At 28.9% G+C, this 21,009-nt stretch overlaps 1 protein-coding gene across 2 annotated transcripts; it reads right to left on the minus strand.

The window, feature by feature from the left end:
• On the minus strand, positions 2,401–11,067 carry LOC109332857 (phosphoinositide phosphatase SAC2-like). 2 transcript variants are annotated; one of them, XM_019567970.1, is made up of 16 exons: positions 10,587–11,067; positions 8,732–8,936; positions 8,453–8,618; positions 7,548–7,773; positions 6,899–6,975; positions 6,395–6,582; positions 6,219–6,316; positions 5,989–6,122; positions 5,784–5,906; positions 5,101–5,416; positions 4,722–4,843; positions 4,475–4,588; positions 3,820–3,993; positions 3,502–3,654; positions 3,222–3,309; positions 2,401–2,712 (listed from the first exon to the last, which is right to left on the minus strand). In XM_019567970.1, the coding sequence occupies exons 1-16, from the start codon at positions 10,689–10,691 to the stop codon at positions 2,620–2,622; spliced, it is 2,382 nt and encodes a 793-aa protein (XP_019423515.1). In that variant the 5' UTR covers positions 10,692–11,067; the 3' UTR covers positions 2,401–2,619. The 2 variants fall into 2 exon arrangements, with proteins under 2 accessions (XP_019423515.1, XP_019423506.1); XM_019567961.1 differs by having other exon boundaries at positions 5,784–5,909; positions 10,587–11,066.

Genomic DNA, 21,009 nt, shown 5'->3' on the forward strand with positions numbered 1-21,009 from the left:
GGTGACAAGTCTTTTTTAAAAATATTTCCATCTTTTTTCTTGCTATATTGCAAGAAAACTAGGGACTTATGGTTCATTACTTGTACTAAACATTCCTAAAATTTATTACATCAGAAAGTGATATAAGATAGTAACATAGTTAGACATAGAGATGACAACAGGCGCGGGCGGGTGTTGGTAATGATTTCCCATTATCAAACTCACAATATTTGTGGTAGATATCATAAAAATAATTATTATATGAACAATGATAGATATTTGATAAATGTGTGTTCATAGTCAAATAGGTTATAAAATAATAATAAAATATATTATATATAATCTTAAAATAATAGTAAATATGTATAAAAATTTAATTAAAAGCAAAATACATAAATTCGTGGGTATCCATGGGACAGATATTATAAAACTCGTTATCACCTATAAACTATTTTTATAAGTATCTGTTGTAAGTATTTTCATGGGTCTTGGAGGTTTTTGTCATCTTATTTAGACTGTGTATTAAATATGTTAATTAATTATCATTGATTATTAAATAAAAACAAGCATAATGATCTTGTGGATTATGTTTGAAAAGTGAATCTTGACAAGAAGAAATTGCTCAAGATTTAGCTAGAACTCGGCATTAGATATAAAAAAATCACTGAAATACGTTTTCAAGAAGAAAATCAAATTCTAGTACAAGATAATTTTTTAATTTTAATTTTTCAAACATATACATTAACTAAGGGTTAGATTTGAAACATGACATAAAATGTGCTGGGATTCCTTCATGGGTTATACATAACTAATATTAATTTTTATTATAAAGCTATGTATAATCGCCCTTAAAAAATCAATGTAAAATTACTCATCATTTGTGTTATATCCATTAGATGACTGAAAACTTAATCGCATTTAATAAAATTGTAAATAGTCATGCAATAAAGCTCTTCCTCAAAGGTAACTGCCCTTAAAAAATGAATTTAAAATTACTCATCTTTGACGATTAAAAAATATATGTAAATAGTCATGCAATTAAAATGATTGTTTGTTCATTTGGATGCTTATTTTGGTGTTATTAGAACTATAGAGATTATCACATCACTTAAATTTTTAAATTTAATCTTTAGTTTTTTAAAATAAAATTCAGTTTTATGTCAGATATATCTTCCCACGAATTTCCCTAAACCCAATGAGTGCAGATTTAGGGTTAGATTTTTCATTCTTGGAGTTGGAAACCCACCTAAAATATTTTTTTATTAAAAAATAGTATATTAAATATTGAAATTTCAAATAACATTTCATCTCTTGATTACTTAACTAGATGTAAACATTTGCTAAAATTATATACAATTTAGGCTTTTTAGTTAATTTTAAAAGAGTTTTAATTTTTTAAAGCTATTGAGTTTTAATGTTTAACCTTCCAAAATTTGTTTACTCATTTTTCTTATACTATACAACTGAAGTTAGGATCTTTTTCATTAACATTTCTATTAATGGAGAAGATCGTAGTTTATATTATCGTGGTGTTATTTTCAACGAGTTTGAACTTATGTTTCAACAATAGAGAAAAGCTTGAACCGGTTGATGTTAGATCTTTTGTGAAAGAAAGGCCATGTTAACAAGTCCAAAAAGATTAGGACTAAATTCAAAGTTACCTATATTCAGCAGAACTAAATATTACAAAAAATATCTCATGCATTAAACCAAAGTTTATCCCACAATTGTTCAAAATGGAAGCTTAAGTAATAAAACACTGCTAAATGACATGATGAACACCAAATTTAAGAAGCTTCAATGAAATATTTATTTTCTTATCAAATTAAAATTATGTACAAAGTAATCTAATGAAGAGATTTCATATTAGGTTTAAACGATTAAACTGTCCAACCTGATTGAGTAATTCCATACATAATTAATAATTTTTATCTATAAATATATAATTATCTATAAATGTAAAACTTTATATAATTAAGAATTATGAATAATTATATTGAAATAACACATTTTCAACTTTTTTGGACCAAATTAAAACAATATATTAGATAAGGGTTTCATTTTTTTAATTTTTAAGTGAATCGCTCGATTTACTTCCCGAGTTAATTCAGTTTAACTGGGTTTAACACGATCGGACTAAGATTTCTCTGGTTCAAAGCGGTTCAACCCTCATTCGGTTGAGACTACAAACCAAAGTCGTTTTCATGTCCGATCAGCGATCAGACCATCCAATCCGGTTCTCGCAACACTGATCTTGAGAAAAGTAATATATACAATCTTATCATCACAAACAAAAATGATATTTACAAGAATTGAATCCACCACCTCAAGAATACCACCTCAAGAATACAAGGTAAACAACCTTACTTTAATCAATGTTTACCCTCGAATTAAAGTTATATACATGGTAGAAGATTTTCTCAAAAGTTCAATGTATCTAAAAGCACCCTTAGGAGTTTAAAAAAGAACTAACTATTCACATATACAAATACCTCCCAAAATGATGCTATTCATAGAATATAGGTGAAAATATGATTAGTAAATCAATTTTGTATAGTCCTATAAATATCAACTTCTATGTCTTCAATTTATTTCCTTTTATGTACCCATATCTTAGGTGGTGTGCCATTAATACTCTATTTAAAGAAAAAACATGTCTCCTTCTACCCACTTTCCAAAGCTTTTGGAGTATTTGTTATTTTTGTTGAACTCTTCTATACTTTCCATCCTTCCCTGAAAGAAGTTGAAAACAATTTGTCATTCAAATTTGGTTGTATAATGGAAAATAGTACACTAAATGAAACCATAACCTATGAAGCACAAACTTAGTCGAACGATGTCGAAAATACAGGACACTAGAATATATTAAATGACAAGAGAACTGAATTCAAATGTCCTTGAAAATGTCTAGCTGTTTTGGGGTGTCGGCTAAATACCCGAGCCGGCGAGCCGCCAAAAAAAATATGTTCTCTATTTTGGACAACTCAATAAACCGAGTTGTTCATGCTTCCTACTTCCTAGACATAACCACTTTAACTTTCCAAGATGATAGTAAAGTATGCTATTCTGGCGAGTTTAAATAAAACTCAATGTTTTGTTAATGAACATGATTAATAATAGAGCATTATGTCGTCGGTCGATCCATATAGCCGACCCCACCTAGTGGGATAAAGACTTGGTTGTTGTTGTAGTAAAGTATGACATTCTGTAATGATTCTTGCACTGACATAACATATACTGACCTTCATGCTGGATCCAGATTCACTTGCACATGTTGATGTGTCAGTTCTTCCTTCATTCACAATATTCTCTGATGAGATGCTGGAACACCTTTAGTCATAAAAACATCAATTAATCCCCACTCTCACAAAAAAATCAACAAATTTGTATCAATAATCAAGAGTTAAGGGAACCATAAAACCAAAGGGAAAGAAAGACCAAACTTTTATATCAATAATCATAAGTGAGACAAAAGAAGCAATAATAAAGTAAAGGGGTAGTAACCAAAAGACATGGAACTACCTCCCAAGCACTTCGTCTGCATGAGAATTTGGAGAAGAAGTAAGCCAGTCGAAATCAAAGACATCGGAGAAGTCACATAAATCTCCATCTCCATCAAAACAAACTTCATCAGTTTCACAAGATTTTTCCTTGACCATTCCACTATATATCTGCCTGCATGATATTGACAAAGCATGATTGTAAAAAGATTTGGATGGTTGGCACAATAAAGCATATTATGTCAAACTAAAGACCACACTAGACAACAGTTTCGGCATCACTTATCACTATGTCAAACCAAGATTGTTTTACAGCATGCAAAATTCCAATAACACATACCTGCAATGACAAATATCACTTTCACAAGTTAACATATCTGCAGCAGACTCTGAAGGATGACTGTTATTGACTTCGGCAGATGAGTGCTTGCATATTGTAACTCCCATGTTCCTGATTGTAGTGTCACTTTCACTGAGAATAATGCCATCTGACATTGATCTTTTAATAGTTGGCCTACTAAGATAATGGAAAACCGGAGTCAATCTTTAGCGAATATCAATTAATAATTTCATACGGGTCATATAACTTCTGTTCATCCAAATACAAAAAAGGATGAATTTGAGATTACCACTTGCTATTAAAGTCCATTGCATACACATCCAAAATACTACCTCAAATTAGTTAAGATACTTAAGATCTTTAGATGTGAAGGAACACAACGACAAAGTAATTCAGCATTTCTCGAATGAGAAAATCATCAACTTTTATCCATATTATTAACCACTATTTTCAATTTGAAAATTAAGCTATGAATCTAGAGTTAACTACGAAAGTACAAATGAAATTAGCCAGAAAATATCAAAATCCACTGACAAAAGGTTTCTTAATATGTATGTGTGAGTGTGTTACTTCTTGCAACAAAAATATTCACTGTGTAACAAAAGTATTTAATATGTGTGTGTGAGTGTGTGCGCAACTGAATATATCATTATACCTAACAGTGTTATCTTCCGAATTTGGGACATGTTTCCCAGCAAGGTAATGTTGATCTGAATCCATCTGCCACAGTAATGGCTTATCCTGTTGTGGTTGAAAATGACCCAAGAACCTGACCAAATATAATATCGAATAGTACCATTTAAACTTTCATTTTTAATGCAACTATAACATAATGTTCAACTATTTTGGAAACAATATGTAAATATTAATTGGGAAAAAAATGGTTTCCTATTTTTGCTTACAAGTTAATAGCCTTCTGCTTATTGCCATCAAAGTAAGTATTGTTACAATAACGCTGTAGGTTTCTAATAAATTCCTGAGATTTTGTTGCTGGCTTCCATTGACCTCTTTTCTCCGAAAATATCTGTAAAGTAAGACCAAGTACAAAATGCTCAGACAAATTAAGTACTAAAATCAGACCAAACTTCCATGCAAGGAAACAGAAACTAAACGGGAAAGTTCAGACTTCCATTTAAGGACCAGTTACAAAAAAAGGTATCCGAGCTTCCATTTAAGAACCATGTACAATCGACATTTTACATTAAGTTTGGTGCATCATAGGGGCTACATTGCACACTTCAAGCATAAGAATTAGCAGAGGCCGAAAGGTAGAAAGATTACCTTCTTCTGTGCAGCAGAACCCGCATATTGCAAAGCTATTGTGTCACCCATGGACTCATAGATTTTCATCGTCTCCTTTGCCAAATGGCTATCAAGATCAATATATGGGGATTCAATAAATCCTAAGGCTTGGAGCTGACATGCAAGTGCAGCAAGTCCATATGCAAATTGAGCAACATTGGTTCGATCTAAGCAGTCTATGCAATTGGTCCTCAAGACCCCTGCCTGAAGCATCCGGGGTTTGACACCAGAATCTCCGCTAACATCACCAGTGAGCAAATGATTGTTAATTACGGTGCCCTCATCAACACATTTCCTGCATTATTTTGACCTTTTTATCAAATATAATTACTAGCAAGTATTTCAAGGCATAAAACAAATGCTTAACATTATATATTCATTAAGTGGAATTTTAACTTGATTATTTAATACAACAACAGCTCAGAAAACAAATATTTACTAATATAACAAATAATACCGAAGCCAAACCTAAATTTAATTCTAACTTTTTTTCTGTTTCTATAACTTGTTTCGAAAACCATGTACTTTAAATACATACCAACAGCATTACGGATTCTAGTTGTGCACAAAGGTAAAATCACACTTCAGTTATCACTGACAACAACCAGTATACAATCAGGAAAGTGACAGAACAAGATTAAAGAGAGCGTTATAATACTTACTCAGAGTTGGAATAACCTAACAATCCCTCGAGCCTCGGCGTCACTTGACAGTAGAAAATGCCAGTAAACTTCAATGCATATGCAGCAACTTTTCCCAGTTGTGTCAATACATTACTGGCTTTGCTGCTAAAGGTGATTGTTCTGAAAATGTCAAAACACAAGAAACACCAGTCGTGTTTGGACAAAATAGGGATTAGCAAATTACCTTCTTGAGTGCAGATTCAAATCCCAGTCAAGGAACTTCAGGCGATTTCCCCCTCTCCAATTTTTATTAATAGACCTAACAGCGTTTACAAATTCAGCTCGAAGAATACTTTCTCGGGGCTTCTTCTCACGCGTCTGAAACACAAGATGAAAGAAGAATGCAGAAGTTAGAACACGTAGTTTAGACAAGGCACAGAGAACAACCGTGACACGTGATTCCTTGATGCCTACCTTGATTAAGTTCAGTATAATGATAGGATTTCCATATCTCTTAGCAAGATTTTCAAAATGCAGTCTCGTGGCTTCAAAACTATGGTCCTCTTTTGATACTGGGGAGAAAAAACCAATGTCAGTGTAAACAAAAGATGAGTAAGGAACAAACAAAGGAAGTTGTTTCCATTTCATACACATAATGTCAGGTCTTATGTTCAACCGAGAGGTCTCCTGAGACCAGAAAAGTGGGATTGAACCGCGGATCTGCACCACCGAACTTATTTGCATTGGACATCCATCATGAGCATCTGCGAAGACTATCTGCTCCGTCTCAACATCATTAGCAACCCTACCCTTTTCATTTACTCCCCGCTTCAAATATCTGCACAAAATAGAGAAACCAAGGAACATCGTCATGTCTAGAAAATGGAAACAACAAGGGGAAGAAATTTCAATCGAAGAAAAAATTATGTTCTTGGTGAGATATCACATTGTTGTGTGAATCACTTTCTTGAATTTAAATCTATGTAGAAAGTAATAAAAATTAGAAGCCATATCCAATAGAACATTAGAAACTCCAAGGACATGAGTATAATGTGCTAAAAATATGAAGCATAAGCAAATGTATTTTCACTATATGACCAAAAGTACAATTCAAATTCAAAATTGCAACATTAACCCGAAGACAAAGTAAAAACCTGGTCCCAGCAAAATGCCGTGAGCGTCTAGCAATGACAGTCAAGTAGAACTCCCTTTCAGATATAGAAAGTTTGACCTGGATAAAATACCATGAAATGAACATTTTCGTGCAACACATAATAGTAGCAATATAAAAATTTAATGGCACCATCATAGGAAGGATACAAACTCGTACCATATATGAACAACTACGCATTACACGGCAATAAAATGTTAGAAATGCTACCCATACCAAAGAGTTAATCAACCTTCTATGTAGCCTTGAGGAATAGATAATCCAATTTATTAGAAAACTGAAACACTAATAAATTAAAGTGTGACCACTTTACCATTAATTGCTATTAAATAAAATGCTTGAAAGATAGGTTACACAAGTAGACAACTATAAATAGAAACATGTACAACTAAATATGGTTATTGATCAAGTACAATATAACAAGTATAAACAAGATAAAATTAATTTCAATGGATGACGGGTTCTCAAAGCTCACTCCATAGGCTAACCTCACTGTTGAATTATGAAAAAAATACGAAAGAATAAACATATATACCACTCACTATTATATTAGCATTAGCTCCATTAGTTAACTTCCTTCACAGACCTCTAAAAACATATCTATTGACCAATAAAGAAGGCATCAAACTAACCTGTTCAAAAAAGCCGTGTACTAATGCAACCGTCCATGAAGTATTCTGGAGAGTATTCCTGATCCCACGAGTTAGGAACTCGTTCCAAACAAACATTGTCTCATATAGTGACTTTCCAGTAGTAATACTATCAGACAAGTTCTTTTGAAGACTAAGCATGACATGGTATGAGTAGCTGAAGAAGAAGTCCTTTGTGAGATCAACACTGCATAGAAGCTTCTTGTATCTAAGTGATAAGAGAACAAAGAACAAACAGCGATTAATGAGATGGTTTATCATGTGAAGGAATAAAAGGAACACAAATGGTCAATAATAATTAATTAAGTCATAGCTCTAAGAAAAACTGAAAGAAAGGGAATGAGGAAAGACAGTGATCTCTCCCCATGGAACCCTCGTAGTACCTTGTCTTACTCAAAAAGTTACATTTACATCAGAATAGCAATGAACATTATTAACCCTGTAAGTTTGCATGAAATGAACCGACAATAAAAGATATAAATCGAAAACAAGAAATGAAGGAGGTACCCTTTATACATTGGTACATGACTCAAATCTGGAAGAAGCAATATTGATTCTATCACTAATCGGACAATTAAGTACACTAGAAATATTAGAAAGCCGACATGAGTAAGTATGTATATATTCACCAAAGAGAAACAATCAACATATATACTATAAGAGAAGCCCTAAAGTGTAGAATTTAAAGCAAAGTATAATATTAACCTCAAATGGAAAAGGATATTTACACTATATAACAATGAACTAAAATAAACAAGCATAACTTATAACACAGTTCACATTTAAGTACAATAACAAGGTAGAACTTTCAGTGCTACTATGATATGTCCCGTCTCGTTATATGTACCATATACATATTACAATTACGGACGGAATTGACTAAAGACCTGTTCTCATCACTAGAATATGCCACTTTGGATTGCACAGTAGCATGTGGAACCGGAATCATTTCGCTCTTCGTCACAGCATAGATAGCATGCCCACAGATTGTGCCAATCTTCCTTCGTTTTGTAATAAGCATCATGTAGTATGGCTCAAGAAATTTCACAAATCCTAAATCAAAAGAAAATTCTAAGATGTTTTGGATTTATTCAGATTAAAATAGGAGAAACAGATAATGTTAATGATGATAGAAATTTTGCTCTTATACAGCAGATAGAACATACCAATGATTCCATAACAAGTTGTTACACATTTAAGTCCCCCTGTTGACTTGTTTCCTTCGCGGATCCGGTTCAAGAGCTCAATACACTCAATTTCTGAGAATATCGTAGGATCTTCTGTGATACTTAATTCAGACGGTTCTAATCTGTCAATCTTCAATACCTTCCAATGTGATCTGCTTTTGTCTCTTCCAATAATATAATATCTCTGCATAATAAATTCATATAAGAAGACCGAATAATGCTTTGTAGCAGTATTATGTACACGGAAAAATGTAACAGGATAATATTCATAAAAGAGAAGTACTTATAAGCAATTAATGCCAATTATAAAGAATGAGAAGAACAATTCTTTATGAATAGAAATATAGAATTAACCATCAACGCAACATTTCAGATTAAATGGTCTTCATAGGGTGTGTAATGAGTCGTAGAAGACAGGATGGAAATTGAGATTCAAAGGTTTTCCAGAATAACGAGTGTGGCAAAAAGTAACTTGGTAACATCATAGTTATTTTACAATTAAGAAATATATTGAAGCACACACACATCATACAATTAAGAAATATATTTTAGTATAGTCTAGAAATTCACAAATGCACCAACAATTGGAATGTATCAAGCATAAAACAGGACATCAAACCCTTAAATCATAAAAAAAAATTGTCAAATGTAAAGTTTGATTTAGCCTAATTTTTGAGGATGGGTCTTAAGAACTCCATCATCTTACATGAACTCTATCATATTAAGGAGGTACACTTGCTTGTCTTGCAATCAATAAATCAACTGCTAATGATTTAGCCAAAAGGTGGCTTCACATGAGTTTAGGCCACAATGACTGTGACCCTAAACTTTGAACTTGACAGAACACAAATAAATGAAAGCGAGGGAGTATATAAAGGTTAGACAAAAGCAAGAAGATCACATAAAGTGAATTTAAAGGTTGTGCCTTTATCACATTTCCCCCCTCTTTTTGGTACACTTTCTTGTCAATTTAATGCCTATTTTCATCAAAACTTCCGGAAATATTCACATGGAGACCTTTCTAGTAACAACTGTTAGTAGTGTAATATAAGATTCCAAAATTAAAGGCTGTAACGTATACAATGAGATGCACGATTTCAGTAAAGAAAATAAAAGGCAAAAACCTTAGTTTACCTTTTAAAAGAAGATTTAGAAGTAAAATTGATTTTTTTTCTAGAAATCATACACAACTTTCACAGTAAGCCCCAGCAAACAATTTAATGTCAATAAAAAGTCTCCAACGAGAAAAAATTTAACACTGATGGCAAAAAACATGAAAGACAATTTGAAATGAATACAGTGACAATCAAAAACAAATTATACTATTTGATAGGCAACAGCAACAGAAGATTGAAGAATACATAACAAGCAGAAGAGTCTAAATCCCAAGTCAAAAAACAACTTACAAATTGCAAAATTTCCACATACCCAATTGCAAGCATCATGAGTTAACACAGATTCATCATATAAGAACATGAATTTGCAAACCAAGCAATCAAAATCTTACACTCAACCCAACAATCCAAAAAAACCCAACTATACAAAAAATACAAGTAAAAAACGACAGAAAAAACAAAAGCAGTTTTGCCACAAACCCAATTGTAAGCATCATGAATTAATACAGATTCATCATATAAGAACATGAATTTTGAAACCAAACAATCAAAATTTTGTACTAAACCCAACAAACTAAAAAAAACAATGATACAAAAAATGCACAAGACAAAGAAGAAAATGAGATACAAATGCATATACATATGTACATACATACATATGTATATATATATATATATATATATATTGATTAATGGTTAAAGGAGAAGATTATGCATACCGAATGAGTCTCATAGAGCTTGAATTTTTGCAAAGAGCAGCTTGAAAACTTGGAGTCAACTCCTTCATTCACAACCTGATTCTCCATTGCTACTTCTCCTTCCATCAAAGTTCAAATTCCAAGTTGGTTTTTCTTACAATTAGAACAAATTTCAAAACTGAACAATACACAACACAAAAAAGCTCTCTCTTTTAATACAAAGTTCAAGTTTTTACATTAATAGTACCCATTAAAACAAAATATGGCTCCATACATAAAGACCCAAAAGAGAGAAAATTATAATCAATGAAAGCGAATTACAAAGTTGTGAATAAAAAATGGTGGCAGCTGAAAAAGAAGTAAATGTGAGAAAAAGAAGAATGAAGAACAAAAAAATCGAGAAAGGTTATTCCTTCAGCTTCAGAAAATACACACAAAAATGTAATAAATGAAAAAACTTTGAAAGAAGCAAAGGGTTTAAAGTTGAAAAACTTTTGGGCATTTTTTTCGGGTTTGATTTTAATATATAGCTATGAGTTTGGTTCTTTTCTCTTTCCACTGTTTTGTTTTTGTCAGCGCTCACTGTTTTGTTTTTCCACTATTTTTTAACGCGTTACTTCTTTTTCAGATTTGATTTGAAAATATAAACGTTTTAATGATGATTTTATTTGTATTTTTTAATCTAATTTCTTTACTTTTATTAATTTTTATATAAATATTGCTCTATAATCATAATATATGAAGTGGGTGTGGGTGAATCTGCTTTATATCAAAAATGGATCAATAAAATTGAAATGAATCATGATAATCATTATTTATTAAATATTTTATTATCTTAAAATTCGTGTATCTATAAGATGATAGTTATTATTTTTTTAATATTTTTATCTTTTACTTTTTTTTTATCTATTTGCACCACAAGGTGATGCACCTTATTTATAAAAATAAGATAAAAAAGGCAAGTATTTTTTGGTGTTAATTTTTTCTTTTCCTAAATTGATATCGATTAATATATATAATGTTATATACTAAATCTTTTTCTTTTCACACTTTTTTATTTACTAAATCTTCTATTATCTTAAAATTTAATTGTTGTTGATATGACAACATCAAATTCCTAAGGTTTTTATCTTAGAATAATTTTTGTTGTGACATTTTCTTTTTCTAAATGGGCAATAGTTATATATTATTATAGGTTGATGCTGATAAATAAATGTGATATTATAGCTATTACTTAATTGAATCATCTATCATCTTAAAATTTCTCAATCTGTAATATGTTAATCATCAACTTGATGAGATTTCCATCTCTTATATTTTTTTGTTTTTATACTAATATATGAACTTTCAACATCTTGTTTATAAAAAAGTATACCATTTTTTTAAAGTTTTGTTTGAGAGTTGGAGACCAGAGAACAATGGAGAGTAAAGAAAGACTTCGAAGCATAAAATATATTTTAAGATGACTTTCAAATTTCTATTTTCATTTTCCTCCTCTAAAAACTAAATAGCAGTGTTCTACTTTTTTTTCTTCTACACGGATGATATGAATTATAGTGTTATTAATGATTATTGATGCCAATAAAAAAAGAGTGTGATAGTTAGTATTCATTAAATCCTTGTTTTTAATGAAGAGAAAAAAAAATTTACTACACCATCCATCTTTCATATTTAACTATTATTGATTCTTCAAAAAAATTGATCATATTAAATAGTGAATGATATAATTATTGTGTATAAGTCTTTTCACTTACAATGTATAGATATTGCATTTTTTTAATAAACATCAATAGAATGAATTAATGTAATTCATTTAGGGATTGAATGATTAATTTATTTTTTGCTATAAATAAAATATATTTTTAGGCAAGCAAATAATAATTTTGGATTGAATGATTAGACACTCTTGTAATATCTTTCCCAAACAAAATATATTACATACCACATTTGAAACATTATGTTATTTCATCCACTCATGTTAGATTCAACAATTTATATTTGTGTCCATTTCCACATCTTGTTATATGATTAACCAAAAATATTTAAATCAAGTGATTTATGATATGATATGATCTTCCATCTTTGCTTTAACAATATGGTTTATCCGTATCTTTCCTAACTTATACTTCATGTATTCTTTCTACTTTGACTTACATAAAAGTTGTATCTTTTAAAATTTGTCTTCACATTTTTAATTTCACATTTAATTAATTTATTCGGTCTCCATCTACGATACATCATCCATTAAAACATGCATTAAGATAATAGTTCTAAAATAAGTTATATAAGTACATCCAAAACTAATGTAAATAATTCACACCGATACTTAATATAATTTTATGAAAATAGAAAAATCTTTTGAGACTTTATATTATGTTCTCATAATAGTCTTTTATCTCATCATACATGTCTATATCAATATATAAATGAAAGGTTTGTAGGACAATATTTCCTTTATGTTCATTTAATTTTAATATTTATTTTTAGCCATTCATTTATGAAAATATTTGTAACATTTTTTTTAATTAAAACCAACTCAAGTTGATAGGAAAGTAGTTCATATGAAAACGTTATTATTATATATATATATATAATAATAATAATAATTCATAAACTTATTACTATAATCATAACCTGTCAATAGATATATTTTTTGGGGATCTATGTGAAATCTAATCCCACCATTTACTATAAAATGGTACATATTTGCTGAGATCATGTGCAATACACTAAACAAATAATTTTTGTAACAATATTATTGGTTTAAGTGGACAATTATTTTAATATGAACTATAACTCCAAGTTACTTACATGGACAAGAATAGTATTGGTTCACATTGACAGAAATATTGTTGATTCACGTTGACAGTTATTTAATAATAAATAATGAGCTATCACTGTTGCACAAAGTCTTAGGAGAAGCTCTGAGAATATTAAATGGGATAGAGAATATCCAAATGTGCTTTGGATGAGTTGAGCTACCAATCATTTGCAAATAATTTTTAATTCTTACCCATTTCCACTCTCCTTCTTACCTATCTCCATTGCTTTCCAATTATTGTTTTCCTTTTAATTTTAATGGTTCCACTTGCAATTTATTTCTATTATATTATTTGTTAAGGTAAGAATTAAATGTTCAAAATAAAATATCAATAAAAGAATAAAATTCTTGTAACATAGATGTAAATATTGTTTTAGATGAATTTACATTATTTAAGATGATAAGATTATAAATGTACTTATTAGGTAGAAAGTTGGAGTAACTTATACTTATATTGTAGAAAAGATGTTAGAATTATGTCTTAAATAGTTTAAAATGTGTGAAAGAGATCAATAGAAACTCTCATAATGAGAGTAGATCAAATGTAGGTTGTTCCAATTCGTAGAGTAAAAAGAGGTCAAGAAAAAATATAAGCAAGAAAATAAGAAATACTTAGAGATTAATATTTTATTGATAAATATGATTTATGACAGACCATTATAACAACGTTCAATATATATACATATAATTTAGTTAATTAATGAGATTAAGACATGATTGTTAGTTGTTTTAAGGCCTCTATGCAATTATTAGATAGTTGAATTCATCTTTGTGTATGTCCAGTAAGTGAAAGATAATCTTTATATTTCAGAGTTGTACGTGAATCTAAATAAAATTATAATAGATTTAATATGTATATATTTGTAATGTAAGTGTCTTTTAGAGTATCAGTAAATTATTCATTATTTATTTATTAATTAGTATTGACTCTCAAATAAAAATAATATAAATAAGTAGTAAATAACGATAGTATAAAAAACTTTACATTTATAGTATATAAATTTTAAGCTCAATTATAATATAGAAACGTTCATTTAATATAATGATTACAATCATTCATTAAATTCATTTGTTCTTTAATGCACTTTAGAAAATGTATTTTTTAGAGGAGCAAGATTTAAATTTCTTGCTATAGTCAAAATCCACTTCAATAATCTCTACCCATTAAAAGTATAAATATAAAAATGGTAATTGATAAACACTCTTCATATATATATATATAACAAAGTACTATAATTTTTTTATGGCGTGGGTGTTGAAAAAGTAGTAAAATACGACCAGGGTGCTAAAATATATTGTACAAAATTCTTCCGAATTTAATAACTGTTTTATTACTAGGCGAATTTATTTCTCATCCATTTTCTATAAAATAATAAATCCATCTTAGTAAAAATAGAAACATTTAAAAGAACCGTGCTGCAAGTTCCAAAATCATAAATTTCACTTCATGTAATTACTTCCCATTTTCAAATCAAAATTTTATGACTAATATATATCATTATAGTAAATTGTCATACACTATAGGTAAGCGGTATATTTTACTTGTAAATCAGTTAATCGTTAATAAATAAAATATATATTTATGACATATGTTATTTTTTTTATGCCAAAGGAGTATTCATATGGATGATATATCATTTTCCAAATTTTATATATAAATTATTTAAGCACTTATTTTTTTTTTAAGTAATTAAGGAGATGACAATGGCTACAATCTAGATTTATTACATATACACCTCGATTCTTAGGCAATGAGACACTTGCTTAATAACATCTGAAATTCTAACTTATTCTCTATCATTTATTAAATATACCAGCCTTGACATGGACTCTATACAACCTATGCGAATTCAATTAGCATGTTTCATTTAATATTGTAACCCACTACAAATATTTATTGGGGAGTATTCATGATTTGAACACAAACACCACAAATTATAAATTTTAGAGTAAATTATACTAATATCTTAAGTTTTAACGAAATTACATAAATTATCTCTCACTTTTTTATACTTACACAAACTCTCTTAATTTTTATACTTTCATTACACTGACCACCTATGTATGAGAGAAATAAGTGTAATCTTTTAAACAAAAGATATGATAAATAAAATTAAGTTAAACAAAACACGACATATTATGGAGATAAATTCAAATAATATAGAAATCAATGTATCTTTATTATTTTTGATTCGTTGTGATATATTACAAGAGCGATTTAAACAGTATTTCTTTAGAATTTTTGATGCATTCTGTAACAAAAAATAATAAATATACATTGATTTGTATATTATTTGGACTTGTCTCCATTATATACCATGTTTTGTTTAACTTAGCTGCATTTATCACATTTTTGTTTAAGATTACACTTATTTCTATTGCAGTGGTGGTTAGTGCAAAGAAAGTATAACAATAAGGGGGTTTGTGTAGGTGTAAAATAGTGAAGGATGATTTGTATAATTTTGTTAAAACTCAAGTAGTGTTAATGTAATTTACTCTAAATTTTTTTGAACTTCTACCACACAAATAAGTATTTCTTCTATAATATATCATTTGATCCTTACTATCAGGTATTATCTAAATACGTTTGATGATATTTTTGAATAGTCAATAATAATTAAAATTAAATAATGGATGATAAATTTTTGTGTTATATTAATATCATAATCATAACACATTTGTCAAACTAGTCAGCAATGATGAAGTCTCTTGCGGCATTGCAATGGTGAAGTCCATCCCTTTGGCATTGAGGGGCTTATTGTATAATAATACATAGCAAATAATGAGGACTACCTTCCAAATTCTCCTAAGATTGTTTCCACGCTTGTAATAAAAGTAATGATCTCTAAATTTTATATCTTGTATTGGAAATTAACTCAATGGTTGCCAGTGTCATCTATTTGATATGGAAAGTGACGTGGTTCATGATAATTTGGTGTGTTTGGCGTATCAGTAATGATGTTATTTTTAGAGGAAATAACCTAATTTTATCTAAATTATATATTTGATCCCAATTAAATATTGAGTTTGGTTTTCTAACATTGGTGCTTTTAAATCCTATTCATTTGCAGAATGATGTATGATCCTATTAATTGTATTAAACTTTTTCCTAACTTGTAATTGGGTTGATACCCTTTATATAATTTTTTAATACATTTGCTTATAAAAAATGTAATAGGAACTAATTACCGTCATAAATTCTCTCTATGTATGTAATAGGAACTAATAACCATTCTTAAAATGGGATTTCCATAAACACTTTTTCACATATCATCTTCCATCCCAAAAATATATTTTATGACAATTTGGAAAAAAATCTGTAATTTAAACATGCACCAAAAAATAATAGATTAAGCATATGGTATATATAGTTAGTAATATAAACCGTCAATATAACAAGAGTTATAAGTATTTTTTATCTTTTTCTCCATGGAGTTTCTTTTATAGATAGTGTACAGGGGTACACAACCTTAACATGCACTGCCACTACCTTGAGTAATAATTATTGAGGAACCTATTAGAATATTTCTATTGTCCGATAATAAATAGGGCTCTCAGATATATTTTATGACAAAAAAATAACATATGAATTATTCCTAAAGAGTCTCACAACAACCCCTCCACTGTGTTCTTTCCTTTATAAAGTAATTATTAAACCCATAAAATATTCTTAATGATTTTTGCTTTGGAGATGTCGACCAGTCTGGTTGTCTTCACAAGGTACATTATATACCAAATAACGAAATAATAAATTTTAAAATCAAGTAATAAATTATAAATGATCTTTTTCTAAGACTTTATAAGCTTAACAAAATTGTGAGTAACTAAATTAAAATCATTACATAAAATCACACTCTCTAAATCTGAAAATAACATAAAATCTTGGAAATAGATTTCATATATGTTAGGTTGTGCCATGGGTAAGTAAATGTTAATAATCATATATTAGGCCACAATAGCTATAAGTAAGTATATATTAATAATCATATGTTATGCTGCAATTATCCTGAGTAAATATATGTATTTATAATCATATATTAGTATTTTGCATTATTAGGCTTCAAGTGACTCATAAACAACATAAAGAAGAAACAAATCCACTTGAAAATAATAGCTTGCATGAAAATAGAATATCCTATTTTTACCGACCTTTACGTTGTGGGAAAGGAAATTATCTCAATTTATGTGTAGTCTCACTTCTTCCTTATTAGTTTTTAAGAAGTTGGCTAAGATAGTAAAATTCAAATGCCACCTCTTCTCGTGATTTGATGAAGTAATATTGTTCAAATGAAGCAGTCTCCATCACTTAATGTAGATAAAACTTTGGTCGAGGTTTCTTCTAATGATTTTCTTGCTAAACTATATGTGGTAGTTTAACGTTTTAATACCTGAAATCTTAACAAAATTTCCTTATTTTTCTATCATCAAATCCAAAATGTTTTCATTAATTAGATAGAAGAGAAGAGATTAGTGATATATTTGGTGGTTTTTCATTGATGTATAAATCTATTGAATGTGGATTTACATATTCAATTTCTTCTACATTTCACCATTTTTCTTTTACACATAAAATTTTAAACGCTTCTTTTATTTTATAGTTAGAGGTGTACTTGTTGTCCTAGACAACTTTTCTTTTATCTTTTCAAGCATTTTATAATTAGATTAGACTATATTGTATATTATAGAATGTATACTATTATCATATAATCAAAATTACTCCTGTCAAATCATTAAGAATGAATAAAGAGCCAAAACATACATGAAAGATCAATAGAATTTTCTGGAAGGAAATATAATGAAGTTCTTAATAAAATATTAATATTTCAAATGTAGATTATCCTTAGCCTTAATTCTCCATCTAATTGAATGTTTGTATGTTTGTAATTGAGGACTATAATCCCTTATAAAAAGTTCAAGCTCTTTCATAAAGAGTGACGTTTCTTTGAACTGATACTCTTTCACTAACAATCATGATTATGTACACTTTTCTTATTTTTAATTTTGTGTATTATAAAAATAGAAATATGACATTTGATATGTATAAATAATCTCCATAACAATTATGTACATAATCATTTACCTTATTTGAATTATATATATTTAATTTGACTAATTATAATAATAACCCTAAAGCATCTGAACATTACAGACCAAAAATTTCTAACATACTTATTTACCTAAATTGTATAGGTACGATTCTATACTATCAGATTTAGAAGAAAATCAGGGGTGTAATTATATTCCAAATAGCTAAGATATATACGTTAAGAAAATTATTTGAAACTAATTAATTTTTTTATGGAAAATTTCTTACTTTATCCAGGACACTTATGTGCTTGAATACCTTTACTTATAAAATAATATATATAATTAGTAAATAGGATTTGTAGTAACTAATTTTTCTTTAAGTGTATTCTATCAAATATTTTTAATCTTTTGAGAATTTAATTAGTTAAATCTAAAAACTCAAATCTTAAATACATGTATATGCTAATTTTTTTAAGGATCTTATACGAGAAATTAAAGTTTGTAAAATTTTAAAATGATAAAGTTATAATATTATAATACTTTTTAAAATAACCATCATTATAATATGTATGATTTAATTAAAGATATATGAAATGATCACTTTGGATGTGATATATTGAAGAGATACTAAGATTGCTGGGAATAAAAGTTAGGAAGCTGGCAAGATGACTTAGATTATGTGGATATCTAGTCTTAACCAACTGCGTGGTGTACGTAGGATCATTTCCTTTGACAGCATAGGTTAATTATAAAATATTCTCATCATATTACTTTGAAAAGTTTTCCACTTATTTGTTTTTATTATTTTTTAATGATGTGTAGTTTATAATTTGAATAAAGCAACGCAATGCTCTATATATTTGTTTACGACTATATTAATTTACTAATTATTGATAATACTTCATCCTTAAGGATTGTCTCATCATATATTTATTGAGATGGGAAGTCAAATTGATGAGGTATTTTTGCTATTAATTTTTATTTAAAATAAATTTTTCAACAAAAATAAATCATTGTTTTAAATAATTTTATTTGGGAATTTAATAGTTTGATTACGTTTCATATTGCATCTTACTTTCTGCCTTGAGCTGAGAAACTATTGTGGTCATTAATATTGTCTCTTCTATTTATCTAAGTAGGAAGAATGCATCCTCTTGTGCTACCAATTCCTCTTTCCATCAACTAAAGTAAATTCTTTAATTTAAATTAACTCATTAATCATATTTCAACATAAAACTACATAGTCTTGATTACTTATTACACCAAGAAATATATAAAAGTAAGATAAATTCTTATGAGACACATTAATAAAAAATAATTTTTTTTAGTAGTTAATTTTTAATCAAATAAAGAGTATAATAAAATTCATGCACTTAGTGATGCTAAGTTTTTGATATGGACCGTATACTAATACATTCCACCAACCATAATCAATTCTTAGGTTGAGAATATTGGTTTAAATACCATATTTTCCAAATTGGGTATAAAAAATAGCTTTCTATGTTTTAAACCACAAAATATATAATCACTAGGGGTGAGTATGGATCGGGTAAGACTTGTCTCTTACCAGACATTAAATGTTGATCTAGCCATTTTTATGAACTCGGACTCGACCCTAGACACGAAGCTAACTCGACTCTAAACGTCACTAGGTTAGCCTATGAACCCGAATATAGACCCAATTACATATAATGCATAACTTTTTTAGATAAAGTCTTATTAATATTATTTAGTATTTTGGATATGTAATTTGACATATGAAATAATATGTGTATGTTTTTGTTAATCATATATATATATATATATACATATATAATATGAAAAAAATTAGAGAATCAATGATATTTTCGACCAAAGAGATGTCATTATTTTGTGCCTAATTGAATAGAGACACATACAAACATGATGAGCGAGTAACATGGGACGAGTCCAGGCTGAGTCATGCTTATCTCTTACCCCGTCCTAAATATTGACTGAGTCTAAATTTTATACCTGAACTTGGCCCTAAACTCGATGAGACACAACCCTATTTGGCCCCGATCATAATCGGATCAAGCCGAGTGAGCGAATAGGGTCCCGCTCACCCCTGATTAATAATAACGACTTCAAATTATTTGGGAGAAGTTAGAATTGCATTCAATCTCTTACTAAGTTCATAGCCAATGACTAATCGAATATCATGTGCGATATTAATCAAGTAACATACCCTCTCAATTTGTGTTTTATAAGATTATGTTGAGGTTTTTATTTTAGTCTTATTTATAAGACAATTTTCAAAATTATGTGAATAATAAATGAATTCATACCAAAATGTCTTCATTTAATCAAACAATTTTGGTGAAAATAAAAGACTTAGTTTTATTAATGAATGTCAGTGAGTAAATTATATACAAGAGGGAACATGAGGTATGAACAAAACAATAAAGCTGATTTATAGGAAGAACTTATTCCACAATCTACTTCCAAGCCAAATAATTCTATGTAGTGATCTTTATTGAAATAATCGGAAAAAGTGGAATTACAGTAGGAGGTATTGTAGGCAGTGGTGGAAGCATTGCAATATTATTATTAATATTACTAAATTTTGGTCAACAT

Source organism: Lupinus angustifolius, chromosome LG02 (assembly GCF_001865875.1).
Source record: "Lupinus angustifolius cultivar Tanjil chromosome LG02, LupAngTanjil_v1.0, whole genome shotgun sequence".
Lineage (NCBI taxonomy): Eukaryota > Viridiplantae > Streptophyta > Magnoliopsida > Fabales > Fabaceae > Lupinus > Lupinus angustifolius.